This window comes from Hyla sarda, chromosome 6 (assembly GCF_029499605.1).
Source record: "Hyla sarda isolate aHylSar1 chromosome 6, aHylSar1.hap1, whole genome shotgun sequence".
In the NCBI taxonomy this organism is placed as follows: Eukaryota; Metazoa; Chordata; class Amphibia; order Anura; family Hylidae; genus Hyla; species Hyla sarda.
Window position 1 is genome coordinate 195,004,273 of NC_079194.1, and position 19,066 is coordinate 195,023,338.

At 40.8% G+C, this 19,066-nt stretch overlaps 1 protein-coding gene across 1 annotated transcript in view; it reads right to left on the minus strand.

The window, feature by feature from the left end:
• Positions 1–1,346: 1,346 nt before the first annotated feature.
• Positions 1,347–19,066, minus strand: part of ADAMTS18 (ADAM metallopeptidase with thrombospondin type 1 motif 18) — a 130,421-nt gene continuing 112,701 nt past the window's right edge. Inside the window, exons 18-23 of the mRNA XM_056526108.1 lie at positions 17,984–18,110; positions 17,426–17,630; positions 15,539–15,730; positions 13,944–14,156; positions 13,704–13,851; positions 1,347–4,267 (exon numbers count right to left, since the gene is read on the minus strand). Of these exons, the coding sequence (XP_056382083.1) occupies positions 4,134–4,267; positions 13,704–13,851; positions 13,944–14,156; positions 15,539–15,730; positions 17,426–17,630; positions 17,984–18,110 (1,019 nt within the window). The 3' untranslated portion in view covers positions 1,347–4,133. The remainder of the gene's footprint in view (positions 4,268–13,703; positions 13,852–13,943; positions 14,157–15,538; positions 15,731–17,425; positions 17,631–17,983; positions 18,111–19,066) is intronic.

Sequence of the window (19,066 nt, forward strand, 5' to 3'; positions counted from 1 at the left end):
GCCAATTACATTAATGGCTTAATCATTCAGGAACTCTATACTCTCTTTTCTCGTATGACCCAGACATTGTCCCACATAAGGAGCAACCTAAGGCACACGGCACCAGCATAATGCATGGCAATTGCTCTGAAGATTTTATCTCAGTACCTAACAGCAATCAAGGTACAGTTTTCTAGCAAGTAAAGGAAATTCCAGCTCACCCTCGTAGAACCGTGCGCGGATCTTCACCCAGGCTTTGTGTGTCCAACAATGAAGAAAAAGGAAATGATCCAGCACTGACGAAATTCACAGCTTTATTCAATCCTCTATAAAACCAGCATGGCAACACACAATTTACAACGTCTGTTTAATCTTGACGTGTTTCGAGCACATGCGATCTTTGTCAAAAGACTCTCGCAACTCTCCAAGGATACACCTTCCCAAGCCATCACTGCACCCCCAAACTGGACATGATATTTGGCTGCACAATGTTTACCACAATGTCTCCAGACTCTTTCACTTTTGCTTTCACCTTTGAAGAGAATGTGGCATAAATCGTGAATCTGCCATTTCTGGTGTTCTGTAGTTAACTTGTTCTACAATAATGTTTAGGTAGGTTGTACACATCAAAGTAACAGCAAAATGAATGTCAGGAGACAAGGTTTCCCAGCATAATATTATTCAGAGCAGTACACTGCCTGTAACAACTTAACAACCTTCTTTTTCTGCTAAACCTTGGGACCATCCTTTCTTTATCCCTATGACGTACCCTATGATTTCAAACAATTTACTTTATTTATTGGGGTTTAACACGCACCCTTATTTTTCCAAGGAAATTTGGGTAAAAAAGTTTTTTTTACCAAAATATCCTTGTGAAAATTAGGGTGTGTGTGAATGCGTGTATACCCCGATAAACTGTGGTTCATTGATTTAAGGCGGCCACTTTAAATCATGTAGCGCAGTGCAGGATGCCGCCAGAGCCTGCATGAAACCAGGGATGGGGAGTGACATAGGAATTGGGCATCGGCAGGACGCCGGCCCTCCAGAAGCAGCTGCAGTTACATGATTTAAAGCAGCTGCTTTAAATCATTGAACCGCAGCAGCTTTTGCAGGGCCAGAAAGAGCTTGTCGGCGTATAACACGCAGATAGACTTTAAGCTTTAAATTTTAGCTTAAAAAATGCATGTTATACGCCGTTAATACTTTGTTATACTATGGTTTCCATTATAAAGAAAATCATGACTGCAGGGCCAGACCTGTTGACACCTATGACAGAATGAATATGTGAGGCCCACTAGATTTATATCATGAGAAAATTACAGTAATATAATAGAAATTAATATCTTTAAGCACTTCAAATATTTTATTGTAAAATTTACAACTTGATAAAAAAAAACATTTCTTTAATATAAAACAAAATAAATATTACAACATTTGTGTTACTATACATCATACCATAGGTTTGATATTTTTTGTGACTCCTCTACAAACATTCAAAGAGCCGGCTTCCTTTAGTGCCAAAGGAGTTAAAACATTCATTCTTATATAAAATAAAATTAATAATTAAAACAAAAAATAACATTTTCTTCTCATTTTTTTACGCTTACATTAGTTTCACAAAACACAGACCTGTCTGTATGTTTTCTTTTTCTTATTTGTTTTCTAATTTCTAATATAACTTTTTAGCATTATTAACCCACTCACATTTAATTTGTACTGTAAAATTAATCCAATTTAGCAGTAAAGTATTAGACATTTTTAAAAATCTATTATTGTCCCTGTTGGTATTATGTTTTTGGTAAGTATGTTTCTTAAGGCTATGTTCACATTTGCATTGAAGGCTACATCATGATCATCTGTCATGAATTCTGTTGTTTGTAATGGTGGTGCTTACGTCAATATTTTTCCCATTAAACTGTACGCGCCAACATGTGTCATGCAATAGAACGTAAACTCTGTCTTGGTTTCTGTTAATAATAGAAACCAAGATGCAGATGTGAACAAAGCCTAACAATTTATTGTTTTAGTTGCTATGCAGTCAGGGCCAGATTATAGGAGGGCAAAAGCCCCATGGACCTTAAATACAAGGAGACTTCCACCTTTAATTCTCCTCCAGCAATGGCTAGATAAGTCATGAGTCTTCCTAGGCAGTTTGTATTGATTCATGTTGATGCATATCATACCTTTACAAAGCCTAAACAGGAATGGAGGAAATGGGCAACACTGACAGTAGAGAAAAAAAGATGTTGGTCACAGGAAAATGTTGTTTGTCTCCAAAAAAAAGCTTGGGAGGGAGACCTCACCAAATATTTTTACAAATTACAATAATATATTTTTCTATGCAATAAATTATTAAGTCTTGCATTATATTTAATTTTACATAACAATCACAAATAAATTGCTTACTAAGTTCTCCATTAAGTCACTGTCCATAAGGTAAAAAAAAATAAAAAAAATAATTTAATTTATGGTTTCCAAAATGTTCTATAAAAGTAACGTCTATGTAAAATTTGTGCCGAGTTAGGTAATCATCAAAATGAGACGTTATGTTTACTGCTTCAGTTAAACTAAACTTCATTCATCAACGATAACTTGTGGTATTTAGCAGAATGCCATAAATATACTCTTTATCGCCACTCCTCATAAAATTATAATAGGGTAAAACCGAGTCTGAGCTCTTTTGGTTTTGGCAATTGAATTTACTGTTTTATTCCTTGTATGGTTATTTTGTCTCTTACAGGAATTCAAATTTTAAAGGGGCACAGACAGATTTTTTAAGTTGCTAGTGACTGACTTTGAAGGACAGGATAAGGTCTCCAGCTATAATTTTTAGATGGTATGGGCCCATCTAACTGCAATTCAGTTAAAGGACTTGTCTAATGGTGTCCTTTGTTTTCTAGAAAGTTTGCCATTGTTGTCCATGGGATGTGTCTGGAGTTGCTATGGGCATCTATTTCTCTGTTCCTTTGCACAAGGTTTAATAAATCTCCCCTACATTGTTTTTCTAAGAAAAAAGCAATTCCATTTTTTGATCCCATACAACCCCTTTAATCCGAACGCTGTGTGCGGGCTTCCGTGTTCACGCCTGCCCCCCCCCCCCCCTTGTGACGTCAAACCCCGTCAAGTGACATCGCATACCGCCCCCCTCAATGCAAGTCTATGGGAGGGGGCGTGACGGCCATTGTGCCCCCTTCCCGTAGGCATTCAATGTGGGGGTAGGCCGTGACATCACGAGGGGGCGGACATGAACACGGAAGCCCGCACACAGTGTTCAGAACTCAATGTTCCGGACGCTGGGGAGTGGAATAACCTTTTAAGTTGGAGCTTAGAGAAAGGCTGTTTTTCATGATGTGAAGTCCCAAGTCATAGCACAATTGGCTTGTAGAAAAGTAATGTAACTCATGCAGCAATTTGTTTTAAAACCCATTAGAGCCAGTTATAACACACAGTCATAAGACATCTGACTTTCTAACTCATGTTACCTTTATGTCTCTGTTTTAATAATTTCCTATACATATGAATTCAGAAGGTTTATAAGATAACCACCCTACTTCTCCAGCAGCAAGGTGAAGAGCACCATCAGTAACTTTGATCAAAGTGTAATAGCACCTACATGCAAGGACCAAGCAGAACCACTTTCTAGTCCATATTCAGGTAGAAGGATGAGAAGTACTTTGAATATGAAATACAAAGTTACTTATTATAGATCCTCAAATCTATATTTCTATAAAGTCCAACCATCACATCATGGAATTCTTGTCTATCTGTTACACTTTTGGACTTGGATATTCAAATATGGAACTTTTTTGGACTTGGATATTCAAATACAGTCTACCAGATTATCTGCTACAAAAGGTTTACAAACAAGGTCTTTAACATGATGAAAACCACAATATTTTGTCAAAGGACACATTCCACCTGTTTATGCTGGTGACCACTGCAAAGGTTCCTCAAAATGAATTTACCTTCCAGTATAGGTTCAATGTTGCGCTTGCAGCTGGAATTCACAAACAAACTTTTTATCAGAAAAATCTGATTGTCTGGAACTTGTCTGTGACTTTTTAGCCTTAACATCAAACAATTTTCCAGAGATAATTAACTTTTCATTGCATTAATTTTTAGCTTCAGAGAAAGTCATAAACAATGCTGGGAAGTCATCCGGTGTCACTGAAGTGTTTCTTCCTTGTACATGACTTACAACATTGTTTCCCGTAGAATTTGTGGTTGCAGACTCCATGTTGAGGGACAAGGGAGCACCAGCTGAAGTGGTCCACACATGAAGGATCTTCTGTAAAGCAAGAAATTAGATAATTTCATGAGATATTTGGAAAGAGGACCTAAGTGTGTCTCAACATTGTCCATTGACAAAAGGAATAGTAACCCCCAGACCCCCCCCCCCACTAACTCACTGATGGATTTCCTGTAGGAATAAAAGAGGATCAGCACAGATTGCTAATCTAAGAAAAGAGGAGCCAGACTTTTTATTTATTGAATAAACAAGATATGGTAAAAAAAAAAAAAAAGGGAATTGCCAAAAATAGGAGAAGGCGGACATGTAAAGCATCAACCTTGGAGCAATTTTGGACAACAAGTGTTGCTTGTTTTAGCATTGCAAAGCCATGTTTTTGCTGCACCTAGTGATTAGTTAATGAATTATATTTGCTCTTTAGCCAATCACAGCTTTGTATATAGTCAGGATGTCCTTATGAGGGTTAAGTGAACAGACTTAAAAGTTACTCTGGAAAGTCACAAGAAAAGTAGCAGGTAGCCTATAATGTGAGGTAATGCCTGTGTCTTCATAATTAACAATTCATTAATGATAATGTATTTAGCAATGCTCCAAGTTTTGTGTCTCTTGCTACTTAGAAAATCTGCTTTTCATACTTATCAGGAATTTGGCCGAGGACTTGTAATTATCTAAGCCATGGTTCATTTGTCAGGCAGATTTCATAATTATGTATACTAATTTGGGCTTAATTACTCCATAAGATTGCAGACCTATATGAAAAAAAAACAAAAGTCTCATTATATTATGAAAGATCTGCATTAGTTCCATATTTTCATCACCATTAGGGTGAATTTAGATGGGTCAAATTTGAAGTGAATTTCACCTGCGGATTTGTGCAGATAAATGATAGTACCATACATACATGTGTATAAGATTCTACAACTCTTATCCACAACCTGTACACTTTTTCCACAAAATAAGTATTCTGTGAATTTTTTATTGGATGTCCCCACAAATAAATTTAGCAGGAGTCGAATCCACAGGGAATCTGAAGCAAAATGTACATGTTACACATACAGATTTTGCTGTGGACATTCAGTGTGTGGAGCCAGCTTAAGGCTATTACACTATGCTAGCAGTATCCACATGATATATACACCAGGAAAGCTTTTGACTTATTTGTTAAACATATTTGTAGGTCCCTATTCACCCAATGAGGAACAGAAATACGTTAATCTGGAGTTTGTTGAGATGGTATGTGTTGGTATTCACTTTTTCCCTGTTGTATGCTTATTTTTAACATGATAGCCTATGGACATTATATGTAACTGTATGCCTAACACAAAAGCCAGTATATGACTGTTGAAAAGTTGCAGTACGGGTTTACTCCCCACTAAGGTAAGAAATGAAGAAACCTCAATATATGCAAATTAAATCTCTGTTTAAGCATGTATTACACAGGGTCATTGAAAAAAGATGGTGCAAAATAATAGCCCTAGTATTCATCTCAAGAAAACATAACACAAATCTAATAAAACGGACAGTCACACTATTTATCCATGTTATTTCTATACACTACAACAATTTAAAGTGATTTCCATTGGGGACATGACAGATGTCGAGGCGGTGGTCTAGTTCTGTCCAGACGTATGCTGGCATATCCTGGATAGGGACTCCAATTCTCAAAATGTATTTTGAGAATGTGAAAAAAGGTAATTTGAATTTCTATGATGTGAGCAAAGGCCTCTGGCTGCCATAATACTGGATCTGCTCTCTGCGATCACGTCACTGGGAGCCCATCTGAATCACTGTACCACCAGTGATGCTTAGGACAGCTGTTTAAATACTGTCCCCTTTGACAGAAGCATCTATATTTTTAGTCAGCAACCATTGCTCTGTGCTGACTTGTAGCAATGGCCCTCGTCTACTTAACCTCTTAAGGACCCAGGGCGCATGGATACGCCCTCACACCCTGGGCCTTAAGGACCCAGGGCGTACTAGTACGCCCTGGCGTTTTCCGGTCTCTGCCGCGCGCCGGGCAGAGATCGGAACCGGATGCCTGCTGAAATCCTTCAGCAGGCATCCAGGGCAAACGCCGAGGGGGGCCATGTAGGCCCCCCATGTCGGCGATCGCCGCAAATCGCAAGGGAAATTGCCCTTGCGATCTGCGGCGATACCGGGCTGATCGGGTCTCTGGGACCCGACCGCCCGGTAATTTCGCATGATCCTGGCTGTCACAGACAGCCAGGACCATGCTAACGTGTAGGAGCGAGGTGGCAAGCCTGCCACCTCCTCCTATACCCTGCGATCTGTCGGTTAGTTAACCGACCAATCGCAGGGGGGGGGCGGTTACTTCCTCCTGTCCTGCCCGGCCCCTGAAAGTCCGGAGAGGACGGGAGGAAGACCGGAGGACGCGGCGGGGGACGGGGGAGTGCTGGGGCCCGGCCCCGGTACTTACCTCGTCCCTGAAGACCCAGATCCCGGCGATGAAGACGGCGGCGGCGACAGGTGAGTAGATCTTCAGCCGCGGTCGGGCCCTTTACAGCAATGCACGTCGCCGTAAAGCGACATGCATTGCTGTATTGGGACCCTGTAAACTACAACTCCCAGCATGCCCAGACAGCCCTTGGCGTCTGGGCATGCTGGGAGTTGCAGTTTTGCAACATCTGGAGGTCCACAGTTTGGAGACCACTGTGCCCTTCCAGATGTTGCAAAACAACACATCCTCAGCATGCCCTTACTGTCCAGGCATGCTGGGAGTTGTAGTTCTGTAACATCTGGCCCTTCAGATGTTGCAGAACTACAACTCCCAGCATGCCTGGACAGTTTTGGCATACTGGGAGTTGTAGTTTTGCAACATCTGGAAGGGCACAGATTGAGAACCACTGTATTAGTGGTCTGCAAATTGTAGTCCTCCAGATGTTGCAAAACTACAACTCCAAGCATGCTGGGAGTTGTAGTTCGGCAACATCTGGCTCTAAAGATGTTGCCGAACTACTACTCCCAGCATGTTTGAGAATGCTGAGAGTTGTGGTTTTGCAACAACTGGTGGCACACTGGTTGGGAAACATTGTCTGTTTCCTAACTCAGTGTTTCCCAACTCGTGTTCCTCCAGCTGTTGCAAAACTATAACTACCAGCATGCACTGATAGACTGTGCATGCTGGGAGTTGTAGTTTTGCAACAGCTGGAGGTCCCCCCCTGTGAATGTACAGGGTACTTTCACATGGGCAGGGGGCTTACAGTGAGTATCAGGCTGCAAGTTTGCGATGCAGCAAATTTTGCGCGGCAGCTCAAACTCGCTGTAACCCCCCGCCCATGTTACTGTACCCTAAAAACACTACACTACACTAACACAAAATAAAATAAAAAGTAAAAAACACTACATATACACATACCCCTACACAGCCCCCCTCCCCAATAAAAATGAAAAACGTCTGGTACGCCACTGTTTCCAAAATGGAGCCTCCAGCTGTTGCAAAACAACAACTCCAAGTATTGTCGGACAGCCGTAGAATGTCCAAGCATGCTGGGAGTTTTGCAACAGCTGGAGGCACCCTGTTTGGGAATCACTGGCGTAGAATACCCCTATGTCCACCCCTATGAAAATCCCTAATTCAGGCCTCAAATGCGCATGGCGCTCTCACTTTGGAGCCCTGTCGTATTTCAAGGCAACAGTTTAGGGTCACATATGGGGTATCGCCGTACTCGGGAGAAATTGCCTAACAAATTTTGGGGGGCTTTTTCTCCTTTCACCCCTTATGAAAATGTGAAGTTGGGGTCTACACCAGCATGTTAGTGTAAAAAAATAAATTTTTTACACTAACATGCTGGTGTTGCCCTATACTTTTCATTTTGACAAGAGGTAAAAGGAAAAAAAGCCCCCAAAATTTGTAATGCAATTTCTCCCGACTACGGAGATACCCCATATGTGGGCGCAAAGGGCTCTGCGGGCGCACAACAAGGCCCAGAAGGGAGAGTGCACCATGTACATTTGAGGTGATTTGCACAGGGGTGGCTGATTGTGACTAAACCCCACATGTGACCCCATTTCGGAAACTACACCCCTCACGGAATGTAATGAGGGGTCCAGTGAGAATTTACCCCCCACTGGTGTCTGACAGATCTTTGGAACAATGGGCTGTGCAAATTAAAAATGTTGCACAGACCACTGTTCCAAAGATCTGACAGACACCAGTGGGGGTAAATGCTCACTGTACCCCTTGTTACGTTCCTCAAGGGGTCTAGTTTCCAAAATGATATGCCATGTGGGTATTTTTTGCTGTTCTGGCACCATAGGGGCTTCCTAAATGCGACATGCCCCCGAGCAAAATTTGCTCTCAAAAAGCCAAATAGGACTCCTTCTCTTCTGAGCATTGTAGTTCGCTCGTAGTGCACTTCAGGTCAACTTATGGGGTACCTCCATACTCAGAAGAGATGGGGTTACAAATTTTGGGGGGTATTTTCGGCTATTAACCCTTGCAAAAATGTGAAATTTGGGGGGAATCACACATTTTAGTGAAATTTTATTTTATTTTTTTACATATGCAAAAGTCGTGAAACACATGTGGGGTATTAAGGCTCACTTTATTCCTTGTTACGTTCCTCAAGGGGTCTTGTTTCCAAAATGGTATGGCATGTGTTTTTTTTTTTTTGCTGTTCTGGCACCATAGGGGCTTCCTAAATGCAACATGCCCCCCAAAAACCATTTCAGAAAAACGTACTCTCCAAAATCCCCTTGTCGCTCCTTCCCTTCTGAGCCCTCTACTGCGCCCGCCGAACACTTTACATAGACATATGAGGTATGTGCTTACTCGAGAGAAATTGGGCTACAAATATAAGTATACATTTTCTCCTTTTACCCCTCGTAAAAATTCAAAAATTGGGTCTACAAGAACATGCGAGTGTAAAAAATGAAGATTGTGAATTTTCTCCTTCACTTTCCTGCTATTCCTGTGAAACACCTAAAGGGTTAAAAGGCTGACCGAATATCATTTTGTATACTTTGGGGGGTGCAGTTTTTATAATGGGGTCATTTGTGGGGTATTTCTAAGATGAAGACCCTTCAAATCCACTTCAAACCTGAACTGGTCCCTGAAAAATAGTGAGTTTGGAAATTTTGTGAAAAATAGGAAAATTGCTGCTGAACTTTGAAGCCCTCTGGTGTCTTCCAAAAGTAAAAACTTGTCAATTTTATGATGCAAACATAAAGTAGACATATTGTATATGTGAAAAAAAAAATATATTTTAAATATCCATTTTCCTTACAAACAGAGAGCTTCATAGTTAGAAAAATGCAAAATTTTCAAATTTTTCATAACATTTTCAAATTTTACACCAACAAAGGATGCAAGTTATAATTTATTTTTTTACCACTATGTTAAAGTAGAATATGTCACGAAAAAACAATCTCGGAATCAGATTGATAACTAAAAGCATTCCAGAGTTAATAATGTTTAAAGTGACAGTGGTCAGATGTTCAAAAAATGGCCGGGTCCTAAGGTGTAAAATGGCTGGGTCCTTAAGAGGTTAACCTGTTCAGGACGCAGGGCATATGCATACGCGCTGCATCCCGAGTCCTTAAGGATGTAGGGCGTATGGATACGCCCGTGGGAATTCCAGTCCCCGCCGCTAAGCCGGTTGGGGACCGATCCGGGATGCCTGCTGAAATCATTCAGCAGGCATCCCGACACATCGCCGAGAGGGGTCCTGAGACCCCCCCATGTCGGCGATCGCAGGAAGTCGCATGTCAATTCAGACATGCGATTTTCTGCTTTTCCGGGCTGATCAGGTTACCTGATCGCCCGGAAAATAGGGATGATCGGGGCTGTCAGTGACAGCCCCGATCATCCTGACGGTTAGGAGTGAGGTTGCAGTGCTGCGATCTCCTCCTATCCCCTGCCATTAGTCAGCAATGAATGCTGACTAATGGCAGTGGAAGACACATGGAAACCCCCCGCTCTGCCCACCTCTGGATGTCGGGCAGAACAGGGGAAGAAAATGACGACCGGTACATGAAGAGAAGATGTCGTGGGGACCGCCGATCATCGGTGACAGCAGCGGAGATCAGCGGCGCAGGTAGGGAAGCGACGGTAGGGGGGAAAGGAAGGTGACAGTAAAGCGATATTTACTGTTGCCCTTCTAGTGGTTGCCAAACTGCAACTCTCAGCATGCCCAGACAGCCAAAGGCTGTCTGGGCATGCTGGGAGTTGTAGTTTTGCAACATCTGGAGAGTCACAGTTTGGAGACCACTATTACAGTGGTGCCCAAACGGTAGCCCTCCATATGTTGCAAAACTACAATTCTCAGCATGCCTGGACTGCCCAGGCATGCTGGGAGTTGTAGTTCTGTAACATCTGTCCCTTTAGATTTTGCAATTTTCATGAAAATTTTCATGAAAATTTTGAAAAATACTTTGAAGCCCTCAATTTTTTTTCAAAAAGTTAAAATATGTCCATTTTATGATGCCAACATAAAGTAGACATATTGTATTTGTGAATAAATATAAAATGTTTTTGGAATATCCATTTTCCTTACAAGCAGAGAGTTTCAAAGTTAGAAAAATGCAACATTTTAAAAATTTTCATGAAATTTGGGGATTTTTCACCAAGAAAGGATGCAAGTAACAACAAAAATTTACCACTAAAATAAAGTAGAATATGTCATGAAAAAACATTCTCAGAATCAGAATAATTGGTAAAAGCATCTTAGAGTTATTAATGCATAAAGTGACAGTGGTCAGAATTGCAAAAAAAGGCTCAGTCCTTAAAGGGTACCTCTCATCAAAAAAACTTTTGATATATTATAGATTAATGTATGCAGAATAACTTTACAATTGCATGTTATTAAAAAATATGCTTCTTTCTATTTAATTTTCCACTTTGAAGAAATGACCACTAGGGGTCTCCCTACCAGTCCTGGCAGCAAGCATTTCAGACTCATGCTGGAGTCCTAAACACTACGAGCTGCCAGTCTGCTTTGTTCACAAAAGAGAACACTCAGAGCTGCCAGCCTGCTTTGTTCACAGCCTGTTTGGCTGTGAACAAAGCAGGCTTGCAGCTCTGAGTGTTTAGGACTCCAGCATGAGTCAGAAATGCTTGTGACAGGACTGATCGGGAAAAATACAATAGAAAGAAGCATATTTTTCATTAACATGCTATTGGAAAGTTATTCAACATTCATTAATCTAAAATATATCAAAAGTTTATTTGATGAGAGGTACCCTTTAAGGTGAAAATGAGCTGCGTCCTTAAGGGGTTAAAGTAGCCAGTTGCTTCTAGAAATGGAGTGGGCTTAAGTTCCGAGCCCTCTTCATACATCCTTAAAGGGATACTCCACCCCTAGACATCTTATCTCATATCAAAAGGATAGGGGATAAGATGTCTGATAACAGGCGTCCTGCTGCTGGGGACCCCCGCGATCTCTCCTGCAGCACCTCCGTTCATGAGCTGCATGGAGCGAAGATCGCTCACGCCCGGCCCCCTCAATGGAAGTTTATGGGAGGGGGGCATGACGGTCTTCACTCCCCCTTCCAATAGGCTTGCATTGAGGGGGTGGGGTGTGATGTCACGAGGGGGGAGCCAGGACATCACAATGCTCTGGTCCCTGTATTGCCTGTTATCAGCAACGAAGCAATCTTCGCTCCGTGCAGCTCATAAACGGGGGTGCTGCAGGAGAGATTGCGGGGTCCCCAGTGGCGGGAACCCCGCAATCAGTAGGGATGTTGTAGTAGATAAGGGGTTAATGTTAACCCTATAGTTCGTGATGCCAGGCTGAGGGCTAGTATGCTGAGGTAATCCTCCGGCCTATCTCCGCCCTTCCCAGAAACGACAGGTGCATGTAATGAAATGACTGAAGGTCCACAATGTACTTGAACTTGGGTAACTTTACTTAAGTGTTTGCGGTACATCCAATGAACAATGACAGTTTCTGGAATACAGTCTTTATATAGCTCAATGACTGACAATTGTTGCGGACCTTGAAATAAAGTCTCTGAATTTAGGGTAATTATTGCAGATCCGTCCGGATTTAGGGGATAGATAAGGTCGGTGATCTTGCAGAGTGCGTTGGGATTGATACACTCAGAATTTAGAAGTTATCGGTCGTCGCCGCGAGGTTCAGGCCTAGACTCACTGATCTTAGCAGCGCAGATGCTTCTTGCTTGCATGCACAGGAACAAGAGAGCGAGAACAAGGCCGCCACTCCCTTATATGGGCAGGGGGCGGGGCTAATCTGATTGGTCCGAACATCCGTCATTCACTGTTACAATGAGTGATGGGATTGACTATGTCACAAGGACCTCCAAAGGTCCTCAAGCAGAAATACCATAGAGTTCACCTAACCACGTGACCCGCAGGTCCTGCTACGCTATGGTACAGGTAATTAACTATTTATAGAGCTTTCATGTAATATTTACATGCTTCCTAAGTAAGTTATTGGTGCAATAACTATCTGGATGAGAGGTGACTAGGGGTGGATAGGACAATAGGAACCCCAACGTCCTAGTGACTCTGGCTATGGGGACCCACAATAAAAAGGTACCGGATAGGATACGGTACCAGGAAACAACATTATCCCCTATCCATTAGATAGGGAATAAGATTTCTAGGGGCAGAGTACCCCTTCAATTGCCCCATGACATAATTCTATGTCAAAGATTAAGTACTACCAGTACCTGTACTGTAGATGATTCTCTAGATGGCAGTATGTATGTTGAACATTACAGTAGTTAATGTACAGTGCATAGACTTCTTTGTCAAGAAATTTGTACGGTAGCATTCTGGTAGATACTAAAGCCCTGATTTACTGTAGTGAAATGTTGTCTAATTTGAACTTATTTGAAAGAAAAAAACCTACATTTTGTAAGTGGTTTCTTCAAGAGGGCCATATTGACAAGTTTTGTGAAGTTATATTTTGACCATTATTAAAGGGGTACTCCCCTGGTCAGCGATCAGAATGCTGTTTTCGCGCTGTGGGGGTTGGCCAAGCCCCTCTTGACAAACCTCAGCAGTGCAAGAACAGCGTTCGGAACATTTCCTTCCGAACGCTGGCCAGTGGAGTACCCCTTTAATGATTACTATGGCCAATAAGACAGAAAGTGCCCGAGAGTGGAGGTTTGTGTTAATAGATGGAAGGTTGCACCTACTGAAAAAAGAAGATAAAGATATCCATGCGGCAAGCTCAGTAGCTGAAAGAATCCTTTATGATGAAAGGGAAAGGGTTAAAAAGTAAAGGCCTCATCTGGAAATGACTGTATTTAATGGTGTTGAAAGGCTATGGATATCATTGTATGTATTTGTTTTATTAATTAACTGTGCTTATTTTGCATTTTTATGGTATGGTGTTGTATGCTGTTATGTGCACAATCTTGATGTGTATATTTATGATGATATTATTTAGGAAATTATATTTTTACTCTTTACAGAAAAGCTAGATGTGATAAAAAATGTCATAGGTGTTAGTGATGGGAAACATCTCACTATTTTTATGTTTAATACCTTTCATTCCTGAGGACGGGCAGAAGTTTATGTTGCAAGCTTGGGAAGATGAAGGTTTCTGATGCGGCAAACATCCCATTGCAGGTCTACCGTGATGAAGACACTGGACATTTCGTATCTGTACACCTCCACCACATGTCACTGTACACTGATCAAAATAGACATATGTTCTTGTTACAGTCAATGTGTACATATATTTTAGTTAATGTATTTTTTGTGGTATGAATATAAAGGATTTACCGGTTGCCATGGAGATGTATGCCATCCATGAAGTGTAGAGTAGGGTGATTGCAGAGGGCATGGTTTGTTATTGCACGGCTGCTCCAGGGCTACATTAACCTTTCGGATACTACGACATCTTCTCAGAGGAACGGTGACAAGTTTGCCATGAGTGTCTTGCTCTCCACACTTTAGTTCACGCTTTCTTACGCCAGGACCACATGTCGCTGAACACTGTGCAGATGTAAATGAATATACACTGTATTATTAACACATATAATATTCATAATTTGTCTACCAAATATTTTACTTCCAATTTTGCAGAAAGCACATCATTTAACAATGCTGCTTTATTCCCCCATTTAATACTTCCTTAAAAACTAAGCATTTTCCTAATATGCTAAAGATGTGAAAAAATGGTTTAAAAAAGAACAACCACTAAGCGTCTTTGTCTCTTGGTAACCAAAGCCTTTTGGTCCAGGACCATTTTTCTAAGAGGGAGGGGATGTGGTTATCTCCCTGCTCTGCTCCCTGCTGTGCCTCAGTAAAGTGTATCAGCCAACTTTTACCAGTGTGAGACAGCTTGCAGTCTTTTCAGAAAATAATTTCTATGCACACTGACAAGCAATACAAAGTGCTCAATAATTATGTATATGCAAAAGGGTTTCTCATTGGTCATTTTAATTTATTTCTTGTGTATTTGCACCACATAGTTTCCACATAGCTGCATTAGAGTTAAATAGAGCATGTACATGCACAAAGCTTTGCAAATGTAAAAAATGTTTGTGCAGACCTCATGACAGGGGAAAGGGAGGAAGGATGAAATTAGCTCCTGGAAAAACACCCCCAGCCTCCAAGAGAAGTGCAAAAAGACTGTGCATGGTAATATATATATATATATATATATATATATATATATATATATATATCTCAAAAGGTATTTTACATATTAACACATGTATATTATTATGCATACAGGTCTTAGAGTACATTACTACACTAACTTTTCTTACTAATAACAGTAACGCTTTTTGGAGTTCTACTTGTCTGCCTCTTTTTAATCATGACACCCTCAGTGCCAGCTTTAGTCCCCTTTTACGGTCACATTTTCTGCATCCAGTAGAGTGAGTGTTTACTTAAACATTGGTGAAAATTTAGCGATCTGCATGAGACAAAAATTTGTCTACTTTTTGCATCGCAACCAACCACATCTCAGCTCTCATTTTACCACAGCAATCTCAGAAAAGAAACCTGAGCTGTATCTGCTTACTATAGGCAATGCAGAGACAAATTCATAAATCCAGGCCATTGTGACTCCATTGTGACTGCTTGGGGGAAGGAGAACCCAATACATTTCTGCACTGTTATACTTCTAACAAAATAAGGCTTTATCTTACTTTAAAATTGTATTTTATTTTAAAAGGAAAAAAGCAGTTTTAGGTATCTTGTCATTCTATTACTCTTATTGGCCTCATGTTATTCTATAAGGTTTTCCTCCTTATAATGTACGCACTATAGCTGAAATGTTGACAAAAGTCCCAACATGACCCGCAGTCAATAAAACACACATTTTTTAATGTCTTCTAATGTATTTACACAAAGCTTATGTAGGTTACCTCAGTCCATGCAGATATCACCCATTGCAATTTGTCATTTTTCTGGCAGCGTGCTAACATACAGCTCTCAGCAGACTCTGGCTTTGCGCTGCCTGTACAAAGGTTTTCTGGAAGTATTTTATATTTCTCTAAGTTGACACTTCTGCAATAAACTTCTCGTTTCTTAATTCCCTTTCCACAAGATCGGGAGCACTGGAATTGATAAGGAATGCAATCTGTCAGACGTTAAGATGCATAGCTCATGGAAAAAATATTATATTATCATGAAATTAGTAAGGCTTATTTACACGGATATATACCAGAGGTGAACACCTTAGGACTTCAGGGTCAATTTGAAGCCAATTTAACATTTTTCTAAGCTTAATATTTCCCTACATAAATCTTTACATGTCTCAGTCATTAAATCAGACAACTTGGCTGATGCACTTCTACTTAACTAGTGAGAGCTATAAGACATGGCTATGATAAGGCCTTAGAGAGAGGTGTTAGTGTGACTCTTGAGAACAATATCAATTCAGTTAGGTTTACAAAGAATTTTTGGTTTGGGGCTTTTATAAGGCAGGTGTTTATTTCCCTTGTTATGAATCAAGGATGTGGCACCTATCAAATAATCATATTTTCACTCCCTGAGAATTCTCGTGGCTTCTCTTCCAGTCAGTCTGTACATCCATGCATACATGTAAGTGAGGAAGCGAAACTGAGTATGACAGAACAATTAAAGGATATATCTAATAGGAACAGGTCAATACAAACTCATTGCATGGGGTATTTTGGGGAGGTGAATTTATGGAAAGCCTTTTATTGCTGCAAGATAACCTTTAATTCTTCACTATCTAACTTAAACCATATACAAGCCTTTAACACTTCCTCTTGCCCCCACATCAAAAACATTTCTTGACATTTCTCTTTTTCAAAATTATACTCGCCCTTAAAGTTATTAAAGGGGTTGTGCAACAAAAAGTAACTTATCCGCTGAACACGGGGGTTCGACTGCTGGAACCCCCCACAATCTCCTGAAAGGGTTTAAGCTCTCTGAGTGGAGCATGTGCAAGGGACAGCACGTGCTCCATTCACTTCTTTGGGAGTGCTAGAGATGCCCAAGTACAGCACTTGGGTCTCTTCGGGGCTTCCATAGAGAATGAATGGAGAGTGTGCCGTTCCCAGCATGCGCTGCTCTCAAAGAGGCAGGACATGTTCAGGAGATCATGGGGGGTCCCAGCAGTCTGACTCCCTGTAATCAGACACTGACATTTATCCCTATCCTGTGGATAAGGGATACGTTACTTTTTACTGCACAATACCTTTAACAATAACATATGCTGTAACAAGGCTGTCCACAATCTGTCCCATAAATACATCTCTGACCTAATCTCCCGACACCCCCCCTTCCCACCTAATCTCTGATCTTCACAAGATTTCCTTCTGTCCACTCCACTTGTCCGTTCCTCACACTACAATCTCAAAGTGTTCTTCAGTGCTTCCTCCAAACTCCACAACCTCAACACATCATTTCACCCACCTTTGAAATGTTCAAAAGCAAACTGAAAACATTTTCTTTTTCAAAATTCCTACAACCTTTAATAACCCTGTCACTACTATACTACCATATAACCAGCTGGTTCTTCAACAACTGTTGCTTCCCCTCTCCTTTGTAGATTGTGATTTGTAGATCTCCTTTGTGAGCAGAGACCTCTTTTCCTTGTACCAGATGCACAAGACCCCTTAAAGAAATAATACTAGTACTGTCGATAGGCCTGTTTTTAGCAAGTAAAAGCTAAAAGGCAGGTCATTTTAAGTAATAAACACACCAATATCTAAAAAATGCCACATAACCAATACATACACATGTATGCATACATTTTCCACAGGGTCACTTTCTCAAAATACCTGAGACCATGGTCCAGTGCTCCATTCTGCTGGACAGTCCTGGGTGTTACACTTTTGGACTTGGACAGGTGTACTCACTGGGCAGTTAGAGTGCCCAACCAATTCCTCACCCTGAAGAGCTTTTTTCTGGAGACACTGAATAGTCCTGGTCTGTTGGCCACCACCGCAAGAAGCAGTACATGGATTCCACTGACCTGCTGACCAACTGCAAGAAATGAGGGCATGTTTTTAGGAGATAGAATACCAGGGAGAAAGATGGAGATATGATTGAGCGGTAGACTGATAATGGATTGATAGATAAATAAATAGATAGTGATATATTAAAAGTCTCACAGTAATTTTGTATATTTTTTACAGACATGTTCCAGGTAATATGTACACAGTGAGAGCACCAAAGAGGGAAGCCTACAGTATGTTAGGCATAAGCCCATCAAGCTGTGGATTAGACATAGTCCATAAATAAATCATCGATTGTCTGATTACCATCAGTTTTTTATACCATTATGTAGCATTATACATTTAACTTTGGCCAGTGAATAATAACTCAAGGACACTTACAAGGCTGGGCACAGTTGGCTATTACATAGTTTTGGCTCCATAAGAGGTTTGCTCAACAAGGAACATAAGCTGGAATTAACTTGAATACGAAAATCTTGCAAACATACAAATTTCATATTCATTTGACCTAAAATTAAAAAAAACTATAATTAATTTATTACTTAATAAACAAATAAAACAATTATGTATAATATAGAATTCTAACAATATTTAAGCATGTTGTATGTATAAAGGTTTCCCCAGAGCATCACATTGTTCTTGTTGGCTTATCTCCTTCCCATAGTGTATTTTGGTGGCATCTCTTCCCTAGACATCCATCATCAATTGCTCCTTCGGCCTGGCTTGCAGCTACTGTACATAGTCCCATACACAGAAAGCTACAATTTGCTGTGTGTTCTGACAACTTTCTGTCAAAGTCAGCATTAACTTTTTTAGCAATTTGTGGTAGCTCTTTGTTGGATCGGAGCACACAGACTAGTCTTCAATCCCCATGTGCATCAAGAGCAGACATGACACAGTTACGATTTAAATGTATGTTCTTCCTTGGACTCATTTTGGTAGGTGCTAACCACTACATACCACAAGACCATCCCACAAGATATTCAAATTTAGAGGAGATTTGACCCAGTCATCACAATTTGGCTCTTGTGTCACTAAAGTCACTTATCTGCTTGTCTTGCTTATTCAAGATCTGTCTGGTATGGAAGTTCAGTCCTGTAAACTATGTTACACTAGGGCAGCATAAAGTAGTGACAATTTCAGAGATCTATAACATATGTTTTATTGCAACATAGTTTTTGAGAACTTACATCTTATCTTTGCAGCACCCCTGTTTGCAATAGGTGCAAAACACATACAGCAGATCTTCTCCACATGACATGATCATGTTCCAGTTTGGAAAGGTATTGGAGAAGGGTGGTGGACATGGTAAACCCAGTGTATCATTTATCTTTATTTCTCCATGCCATTTATCTGTATTCCTGGCTATGTGGATTACCTTCCTATGACTGAAGAATCTAAGATAGCTGTAGCAAGAATGTACTATCTTGCCAGATAGCTCATAGCGCGCCATTTCCTTGACGA